Source organism: Populus trichocarpa, chromosome 1, assembly GCF_000002775.5.
Source record: "Populus trichocarpa isolate Nisqually-1 chromosome 1, P.trichocarpa_v4.1, whole genome shotgun sequence".
Taxonomy (NCBI): Eukaryota; Viridiplantae; Streptophyta; class Magnoliopsida; order Malpighiales; family Salicaceae; genus Populus; species Populus trichocarpa.
This window is the reverse complement of record NC_037285.2, coordinates 34,276,916-34,287,701: the sequence shown is the minus strand read 5'-3', so window position 1 is coordinate 34,287,701 and position 10,786 is coordinate 34,276,916. Positions and strand designations below refer to the sequence as shown.

At 33.2% G+C, this 10,786-nt stretch overlaps 1 protein-coding gene across 2 annotated transcripts; it reads left to right on the top strand.

Moving 5' to 3' along the window:
• The first annotated feature begins 2,863 nt into the window (after nt 1–2,863).
• Nucleotides 2,864–5,893, top strand: LOC7456215 (uncharacterized). 2 transcript variants are annotated; one of them, XM_002298565.4, is made up of 2 exons: nt 2,864–4,096; nt 4,503–5,438. In XM_002298565.4, the coding sequence occupies exon 1, from the start codon at nt 2,997–2,999 to the stop codon at nt 4,059–4,061; it is 1,065 nt and encodes a 354-aa protein (XP_002298601.1). In that variant the 5' UTR covers nt 2,864–2,996; the 3' UTR covers nt 4,062–4,096; nt 4,503–5,438. The 2 variants fall into 2 exon arrangements, with proteins under 2 accessions (XP_002298601.1, XP_024460410.1); XM_024604642.2 differs by lacking the exon at nt 4,503–5,438 and adding an exon at nt 5,470–5,893 and having other exon boundaries at nt 2,865–4,096.
• Nucleotides 5,894–10,786: the final 4,893 nt, after the last annotated feature.

Genomic DNA, 10,786 nt, shown 5'->3' with positions numbered 1-10,786 from the left:
AGAGCTACGATTTTCAACTGCTATGATTTTTTAAAAAACTAAGTGAGAATTGAAAATGTTTTTATTGTACTATTTTTCAAAATCTTTTTTTTTTAGGGTTAATTTGTTTTTTAAAAAAAACTTCGCTAATTTTCAGAAAAAATCTTCTTTCAAGCAAAGCTACCACGCGCTAAGTCGAGAGAGTGGAGGAGAACAAAAATAAAGTTCAGATATTTAAATCTAAATTACTTGTCCAACTTCCAAGTTAATAAGATTGAAACACGTGTGCGACTTCTGGAACCTACTCCAAAGAAAATCCAATTCCAACTCCAACACCAGCTTCTTAATGCTATCCCAAAACAAAGCCCACGTGTCATCTTCTTTGAAGGGAACATCGACACGTCGTCATCTCTTATTGGATGATTTAACATGGTTCATAAAGAAACTCCGTTGTTGGTACTTTCTGGGTGGGTCCCGTGGAAAGAAAATCAACCAATCAGGTATCTTCATTGTGTTGTGGGAGCCCTAGACACGTGGTGCATGTAGACCTAGCCACCCTGATGCCCTTGTATGATTATCGTCAGAGAGATAACCTACTCAACTACGGTCAGACAGAGAGAGAGAGAGAGAGAGAGCGATAGTGATTGTCTGAGAGAGTGGAAGTGAGTGGAAGTGGTGGTGGAAGAGGAGATATATATGGTGGAGATGGGTGGCCCGTGGAAGCTTGGTCCTCCTACCTTAAAGATAAGATAATAATCAATCAGATAATGCTCAGATTCCAGCCAATTTGCTTCAAAACTGGTCACAGGAGACTAACGTTCCAGTAACTGGAAGTCAGAGACTAAGAATGGATTGGTTAATAAATGATGAAAGAAGAGAAAGTACGTTAGGGTTAAGAAGAATAGTTTGGAGCAGTATCAGAAGACAGGAAGGCAAAAGATGATACCAATATAATCAAATCAAGTAACAGAAACAGAACATCATGGTCTCAAGCTAACGTTGCAATTGATTTCTGATTAGAACTACTGATCTAATACCAGAAAAGCGATGTTTGTCAGATGGTTACTGCTGTTTCTTCAGTCCCAGCTCTCCATCATAAGAAAAGATGAGGATTTATTATTTGGCGTCAATAATAAACAGTTGCTTGATTATATGGGTGGTTTCGAAATGTCAGGTCCCATTACCGGAAAGAGAATAGTGGGGACGCAGTTGACAGTGGAGAGTATGGCAGACAAGTGCATGGATATGGTGTCAATGGTTAGTACGGACGTGGAGAATATGAGAACGACACGTGTTCCGGGTTTATATCGGATGGTTTAAACAGGGTACAGTGGGTTAATGATGCGTACAGGAAGATGGTGATGGTGATGGTGAGCCAGCAAGATGACGGGAAGTGACCGGAGGTTACTGCATATTTGGTGATTAATCTAAAAAATGGTTGAGTCATTAAGGATCAGCTTAAGTGGTGACTGGATGGGAATTTAGGTGAATAACCATTGCGTGCATTCTAATTCCTACCCCAATAAAACTGAAATCTTGAGAATCACATTTTCCAAGAAAATACAAAAAATAAATATAAAGAAAGATCTTGTTCAATAATTGTCAACTATTTCTCCATATATGATGGAGACGCATTTTTGTCGACAAGAGAGAATTAGAGCTCGCAGTATATCATTCGGATATAATTATTAATTATTAATATTAGATAGAATAATATATATACCCTTAATTATTTTTATTATTTGCAAAAGCATTTTAAGCTAATGTTGAAATGATTAATAAATATGCATATTGTTGAATTTGCAACCCATATATACTCCTATCTTTTTAATTACTTGTGCAATAGATATCGTCCGACCAGATGTTCGAATTTAAGCGTGGATTTACAAGAAAGGATGCAGGGTGCCATACCGAAAGCAACCAACCCGATCATTGCACTTGGTCGTTACCCTTTAAAGAAAGAAGATGGCACAACAAATCTATCAAATCTTTCTTGCGTCCTCTTCTTACAGTAGTACTCTTCACATTCTCCACACCAGCTGGCGCGTGACACTCTTCCACAAATAGGAATGTTTAAAAATCAATTTGATTTTTTTAAAAAAATTAAGAATAATTTTTTAAACAAAATTATTAAAATACTTAATTATTTTAAATTATTTCGTTTAACTAGTACCTAGATTTCATATCAAATTAATTTTGAATTGGATTGAAAAAAAGCTAGAGAGAGAAGTTATTATAACTCAAGAGATATTTTACTATTTATTAGAATACTGAAATGACATTATTGTTTTTAATTAAAAAACTTTGAACTAAATATTAGGATTAGGAGTAAGATAAATTTTTTTTATTTAAATCAAATCAATAATTTAAGGATAATTTATTTTTACTCAACCATTTTTGTTTTTTACATAAAAAATATTTGGAGCGCGTGTAATAACTATGTTTTTTTTTTTTTTTTTTTTTTGTTAACGAAACCAAACCAAACTTAATCGAAGCCTTATAGACACCGGCTAGTCTAGTACCTAGTGGGGTTGATCATATGGTGGAGGGAGAGCGCGTGAAGGAATGAAATTCTGAACGAGTTTTTTATGTGAAATGCTAATAGAAGCAAACCACGTGTGCCCATTCTCGAACCTAACAGAACCACCTTTTTGTGGCATTTCCACTTCAGTTAACAGTGACTCTACATTCACAGCCTAGGCTACGTGTGACGTGTCCCCATCCTTTCGGCAATGCTCTACACATTCCCTTCTCTAATTGGTTCCTTACTATGGGACCATCCTCAACGCTCTCAATTACGCTACTTTTTTTTTTCTCCCTCACTGGACCCCACTTGTCCGAGAACTTCTGCCCAATAACATCTCCTAAATATTTCTTCCTTGCCCTAACACGTGTTGCTTTTACACCTTCTCACCGTCTAACCTATGATTATCGTCTGAGCTAAGCTACCTCCAGATAGAGAGAGAGAGAGAGAGACAGTCTTTTTTTTATAGAGAGAGGGGGAGAGTGAAAAGGAAATGGATGGTTGTAATGGCTGGCATGTGATAAGAGGAGCTGCTGCTGACGCTTGTGGTCGTGCTGGTGCTCAGGATAAAACGATTATTAACCGGATAATGCATAGATTCCGACCGATTGCACCGAAGCCGGCTGCCGGTGCTGATCTAGACTCTAGCTCTTCAGTGATTGGCAACAAAGAATTGGTAGCTTTCAAGACAACTAGAAGAAAGAGAAAGTACGTTAGGGTTTGTAAGAGTAATAAATTGAAGAAAAGCAAAAGGGTGCCGGGAGTACCATCGTCAGATCAAGAAAAGGAAAGAGAAGGGGAAGGAGAAGGAGAAGGAGAAGGAGAAGGAGGTGATTTCAGCAGTGTTGTTACTTTACAGTTATTACCAGAGAGAAGTGAATCGAAGGATGATGAGTCGCAATTAGAAAGAATGGGAAAGACATGGTGCAATAATGATAATTCTCAAGATCTTGCCGTAGATAATATTAAAGAATATGTCGATGATCAAGAAAAGCAAGAACAGCCCATGTGTTTTAAGTTCAAGTTAAAGCAGCCCATGATTGAGGGTTATGGTAAGCCAGATCAGATGTTCGTGATGCTTCCTCAAAAGAGGGAAACTACAGTAGCGGAATCCTGGGTGACGGTAGAGTGCGTGACAGACATATACAGTACATGCATGGATGGTAGAGCTATATTATTAGGGTGTACAGACGTGGAGAGAATGAGGAATCTGGAGGGGGACACGTGTCCCGGATTCATATCGGACGGTTTGAATCACGTACAATGGATAAACTGGGCTTACAAGAAGATGGTGGAGATGGTAACGAAGGAAGATAGTAAAGAGAGAGTACAGCTGTATGATACAGTTCCAGAAGTAATGGTTTGGTTGGTGATAAAGGAAAAGTTGTTGCCTTTTGTGGACTGTGCCTCTGCGTTTAGCTGCTGGGTTAGGTTACAGAACTCGTGGCAGAAAGAGAAGGGTTCACAGACGGTTGTTCCTTGTGATGTTTGGAGAATGGATTGTGGAGGGTTTGCATGGAGACTGGATATTGACTCTGCACTCAGTTTGGGCCGTTGATGAAGAGTACAGATCAAACGTCGACAAATAAACAGGTAATTACTGTGTGGATTATTGTTTTTTTTTTTAGAGAAAATTCATAAAACAAGCTGTCATTTAATTAGTGCTAAGAAGTGCTTCCCAGTCAGAGCAATATGGCAAACGAGAGCGGGAACCATAGGCCCCTGCCCATCTTTTCCTTGTTAAATGTAGCTATTTTATTGGCCAGGGATGATATATATATATAGGAATTTGTGAAAACAAAATAAAGCTGAAAAGAAATCAAGAACAACGACAATGTTAGGGACAGGTGGACGAGTACTTAGGCTGCAACAACAAAGGTTATTTAGCTTGAAAACAACATCAAGATCCAACCAAGAATAAATAAAAAACTACAGTTTCACCGTTATAAAAATGTGAGAATCATTAAGTATTTACTGGGTGTTTTCTGCTCCTTTCCAGGTATTTTAAAGGGACTCAGCTAGCTGGCCCACTTTTCCCAACTCTCATATTCGTATCATCTACTTTCTAATTAAGATGAGATCATGCATGCTTATATTTTATATTATGCTTACATTACATTAATGATTAACTATGCAATTATCTCAGACAGGTTTAATTTCATGCGTGAAATATCACTCATGTACACACGTACGCATAACCTAAATTACTTATTCACATTTTCCCTTAAATAGGAAAAAACATAATTTCACGAATCGTTTTAAGGTGAGAATGTTAGAAGATTAATTATAAGTTAATTATGCATAAATAAATCCTTTAAAGTTAATAATAGTGATATAGCTAAGTAATACGGGTTCTATATATATGGTTGGTGTGTGTACATATATAACAGAGAAAATTAATAAATATTCTCTATAAAAACTGAAAACCAAAGTGTTAATTAATGCCCCCATAATTACCTAAACAAGTTTAATTTAGCTACTTAATTATTATAAACTCAAACCGAACGCCAAATTAATTATTGTAAAGTAGAAACAATAAATTATTTAAGTTTCGAAGAATAAAGAAAACTCAATCCCTTTAAAATCTTTTAACTCTCCACCTTAAATCTTACAACAATTTCTTTCTTTTCACCTTTAATTATACGTACCAAACCCACACCCTTGGAAGTGAATCAAAGAAATATTATATGGAATTTCGAAATGCTTGCAAGCATCAACACATCTTTAATTTAATACAATTATATATTCAAGCCAGATATTTGAATTCTTCCAAATTAAAGGATAAGAACAAGAATGAAATATTGCTTGAAGCTAGCTGACTCACTATTCTATATTCTGCATATATATTTATCTTGATTGAACAACAATAGATAAAGCTTCCTTTTTAATTCGTTACCCGCCGTCCTTATTGATCCTCTATTTATTCTACATTACATTAACTATTTTTTGATTCATGTTACATGCAGGGGTTTTCTTATAAAAAAGATAAATACTTTTTTGACGGTGACAGGAAAAGAGTTGCGATGCAAAAGTCATGGAAGTGTGTGTGTGTATATATATATATATATATATATATATATATATATATGATCTGCACTGTAGTTGCTGGAAGAACAACAGCCAGGTTACTCCAAGTTCAAGTTCGGTATGCAGAAATCTGCAGACAATGCTGGAACTACAACGTCATGTAAAGATCTGCAGTTCAGGAAATACGTGGATTAAAGGACGGTATGCAGAAATCTGCAGACAATGCACGTTGATATAGTCAAACTGTGAATTTGTAGGAACTGATTGTTAATGCAAAATTCATGACAACATGTCTTGGAACAATATATGCATTACACGTGTTAGAGAGTGATATAAAATTATAAAATTATTCTTGGAACTTTATTGGAAAATTAAAGTTGTTGGATTGAAATGGTTCTTTAATATAATATTAGAATCTTGATGATCAAATGATCACGAATTCAAATTTTACCATCTTATTTTAATCAATAAAATTAAGCATTAAGTCTTTATAAGTTTCAAATCTTAAGGGCTTTCATTTGAAAGAATGTGTTAGAGAGTAATATAAAATTATTTTTGGGATTTATCTAAAAACTTAAGTTATTAAGTTAAGATAGTTCTTTCACATGTGCAAAGTTGAGAATAATTGGGAGGCTTGACCTATTGGTTAACCAACCTTTCTATATATATATATATATGTGTGTGTGTGTGTGTGTGTGTGTGTGTAAGACAATATACAATAGTAATGGTGGGGTTACAATACAAGAGTATGACTACAATATTTCCTATATAGTACATTAATACGCCCCCTCAAGCTGAGGGTGGAGGATCAACCTGAAGTTTGAACCGAAAAGCAGTAAATGGAGCAGTAGGAAGCGGCTTAGTAAAAACATTGACAAGTTGATCGTGAGAGGGGATAAAACGAATATGAATCTCTTTCTTCGCAACCATGTCTCGTACAAAATGATAGTCAACTTCAACGTGTTTAGTGCGAGCATGAAAGATAGGATTTACAGATAAGTAAGTAGCGTCTAGATTATCACACCAAAAGATTATATTTTAATATATATTAAAATACTTGAAGTGGAAAAAAATTAACAATTTAAGGACTAGATTGTAAAGAAATAAAAATTTTAAAAGGCATATTTTAAAATCAAAACTGGACACATCTAGCTAGATATAGACATATTTGGTTGACGCTTCCTAATCAAAACTGAACATATCTTTTTAAGGTTTAAAATCTTGAAACACCTACACCCCGTTTAATTTTGTGAGGCTATTAAGTGCCTCTACTCAAGATTTAATTTCTACTTGTAGTTTCTCCTTATTAGAAAGAAGAAATAAATATTAAGTACCTTAATTGATCGAAAAATTAATGGTTAGCCAATTAATTAGTCAATGATTGATCACACAATTATTATCGGATTAAAAGATTGGAATGCCCAGGAAGATAAGATAATATTCCATTAACTAGCAATTATACCATTTAAAAAAGAATATAGGTAAACTAATCGTTACAATATTTGATGAATAATTAGTGTAGGTAATAGATAGATGCTACTTTCTTGACTAAGTAGAACTTGATATTTGTTTTTTTATGGAACAACCAGTATTAGATGCGCCACGAGATGGTTCTTTATAACTCGTCTCTATAAAACTATATCTGAACAAAACCCTAATGTTTGTATGAAATCTCTTAAGTTCTTACCATTTCCAATGATAATGTTACACTCAATCACAAATAATGCAACCCTGTATGTATCCTTTCCATGAGCTAGATGGATATATTATATTAGAGGTGATCATTTTCGGTTTGGTTCGGTTTTTTTTTTAACAAGTAACCAAACCGAAATTTTTTTTAAATCGAAACGGAACCGAAATAAGTTCAAACCCCGGTTTCGGTTCGGTTCGGTTTTTTAGGACAAAAATCGGTTCAAACCGATTTGGCTCAGTTTTTAGGACAAAAACCGATTCAAACCGATTTAGCTCGGTTTGTCTCGGTTTTTTCCGGTTTGGGTTCGGTTTGGTTTTTTCGATTTCAGGCTTATAAAACCGAAACCGAACCGGTCGGTTTTTCAAAATTTTAATTGGTTTTTATTCACGGTTCGGTTTTTTCGGTTATTTTTTTCTGGTTTTCTCGGTTTATTCGGGTTTTTTTTATTTTTTTGTTCACCCCTATATTATATGGCAATAACTAGTTGTGCTGGGAACTAGCTAGCTAGCATTGACTGCTCCTAAAAGGCATTCTTTTATCAGTCATTAAATCTCTGTAATGTTGATACGAGGTCTATCCAAACAGAGATGGAGAACGCAAAAAAACACGACTTATCATAATAATATTATGGTGGTCAATAAAATCATGTATGATTTATCTAATCAATTGAATAATCTAGAACAAGCCATGGTAGAAAATTAGGAAAAAGCAATAGAAACATTGACAAAAAATTTACATTGTTTTTCACCAATGGAAATTATGATGGAATAAAAAAATAAAAAATTCCTTTGACAATTATGTCGGTATTGTTGACATGTCAAATTATCGATGAAAATTTCATTAGTAGTTTTAAAATGAACTAAAACCGAACAATTCCTCTCTTCTCCCCATTTATTATTCCTTTTCATATAACAAAACATAGTAGTAGCCCTCCAGCCCTCCCCCGCTCATAAATCTAGCGTCGAGAGTACCTATCCTTTACCCATCTCAAGTTTGATTTCTTCTTCTTCTTCAATTAATAAACTTAGAGTTTGATATTATTGAATCCAATGTGATTATTTAAGGTTTTTACCCAATTCAAGGGTGATTTTGTTAGGCCAAATTATATTTATATTGTTATTGTACTTTTAAATTCTTATTATGCAACCCAAAATTTTCTTTTAGGGTTACAACCATAAATCCAGTGTTGTCTTCTGTAATGAAGCAAACAAGGGCGGAGCCAAAAAATTAAATTAAAGGGGAGCCAAGATTTCAATTGTTTTGTTGTTTTAGCTAAAACCATATAGATTATTAAGGGAGGGGTTGGAAAAACAATTTCCTTACAGGGGTCGGGGCCCCTGCCTGCCCCCCTGTCTTCGCCCCTGGAAGCAAACTTGATTAAGATGGTTTTAATGAAAAAATATTGTGATTATGACTTTATTATCAAGTGTGGTTTTGTTATTACAACAAAATTGATAATTAAAGACAAATAAAGAAAATGAATGTAAAGATATTTCCCTTGTTAGATCAATTTTATTAATTTTGACATGGGTATAATGATTGACATGGCCCTTTATGAAGATAGAAGCAGTCTTTTGGTCAAGATCTTGGTGGATTCATATGCCCTTTTCGAAGTGAGAGCAAGGATTGTAGAATGAGTTTATGACTCGCAACAATGTTGCCTAGTCTATGGTTAACATTAGCAATTAAATTTCAAAGAAATGATGTATGTTATATGTAAAGATATCATAATATCTAAAAATGGGATAATGTTTAAACTTGATTATATTGTTAGGCTTCAATGCCAAGTACATGGTTTTTTTTCTATATATAAATTCCATTTTTATAAGTTGTTAAGGTTAAAAATGTGAATTTTCTATTTTCAAATAGATTTCACTGATCTTTGATTATTATAACTGGTCTATACAACACACGCTTCATCAATTAATTGTGTTGGTGATCGTGTTATGAATCTAGGTGATGATTATAAAGATACACCTAATATAGAAGTTATTGACCTAGGCTTAACCAATAAGAAAAACAGAGCATGCATCCATACTTAGCCTATTTCAGGCAAAATTATAGCAGAATAAAAGGGTGACCTATCTATGTAATTAATATTTTGTGTTATTGTAAACCCCGATTAAAATTTTCTGAGATTTATAAATATTAAAAATCTTGATTCATAAATAAAATGGGCAATAAAAGCTATTGAGTATCAGCGTAAAATTGAGTATCAGCGTAAAAAAAAGATATTTATTTGAGACAATGAGAACCATATAAAAAAATAAACAAAAATAAATCATGTAGTCTATTTCTCAACCAATCCAATATTAAAAGACAAAATCAAGAAAAATAAGTAAATAAAAACAATTACAGGACCAAAACAAAAAAAAAACATATCTGATTGGTAGGTAAACTCGTCAAACATGTGAGTCAGGTAACCTCGTCAAACCTGTGAGTCAGGCACCCCAGGCTAGCACGCCAAACTTGTGAACCGTGTTATGGATTCCACTGGGATTATAATTTGTTTTTTTTCCAAAACTATTTTTAATTTAACAATATGATAACAAAAATAGACAATCACAAAATTAAACACCAATCCAATACAAAGATTTTTAAAAAAAATCATAATAATTTCATAGAAAGCGAAATGAAACCAATTACAAAATTGAATTCTCAATTAACCCAATAACTAAGGATAAAATTAAAAAAATTAAAAGAAATTAAACTTGTCAGACCCGCAAATCAGGTTAACTAGCCACACTTGTGATCAGATTCATGAATTTTATAAAGTTTAATAACATGATTTTTCTTTGAAATTGGCAACCTAAGGTACCCTTACAAGCACACAAACTACACTAACTTTATATAAAAGCAAAAATTAAAAACAAATTACAAAGTTAAATTCTTAATCTTCAAGGAATCGATAAAAAATAATTTTTTTTAAAATAATAAAATAAAACACTATAAATTACTATTATAATACACAGTGCAATAAAAGCAGATAAATAATAATTTTCTACACCTTTTAATTTTTTTTTTGGTTGATGTTAATAACAAAAATAAAAAGAAAAAACAAGAGACAAAGAAGATAACAAAGTGGGTCCAAAGTGTACTATAATTATAAAAAGCAAATTGGTCATTAAAATGACAATATCGTCCTCATTAAAAGAGATTAGGAAAAGTATTGAACATGGTATAATATTTCCTATTAATTAGCTATTGCTTGAGAGAAGGTTTGATAAATTATAAATTAGTTTTTTAGTTTTGTAAAACGAATTAAATAGTCTCTCTAGATTTAAGACAAAATAATTAGTTACTTGACCAGTTTTGACCACGTTTAATTATAAAAATATTTAATTCGTTTTTCAAATAAGAGGGACTAATATATAATTTACAATATTATATTAGGGTATATAACCTTTAATTTTAGTCACATTCGTGCTGTCTATGAATATTACTGATCTCCAATTGGAATCTGACCAGCCTTGCTCTCAAGATATTATTTCTTCTATTTAATGGAGTGTTCCGGGTTTGTAACACAGTAAAAAAAATAAGAAGAAATAAGTGATAAAATAGTA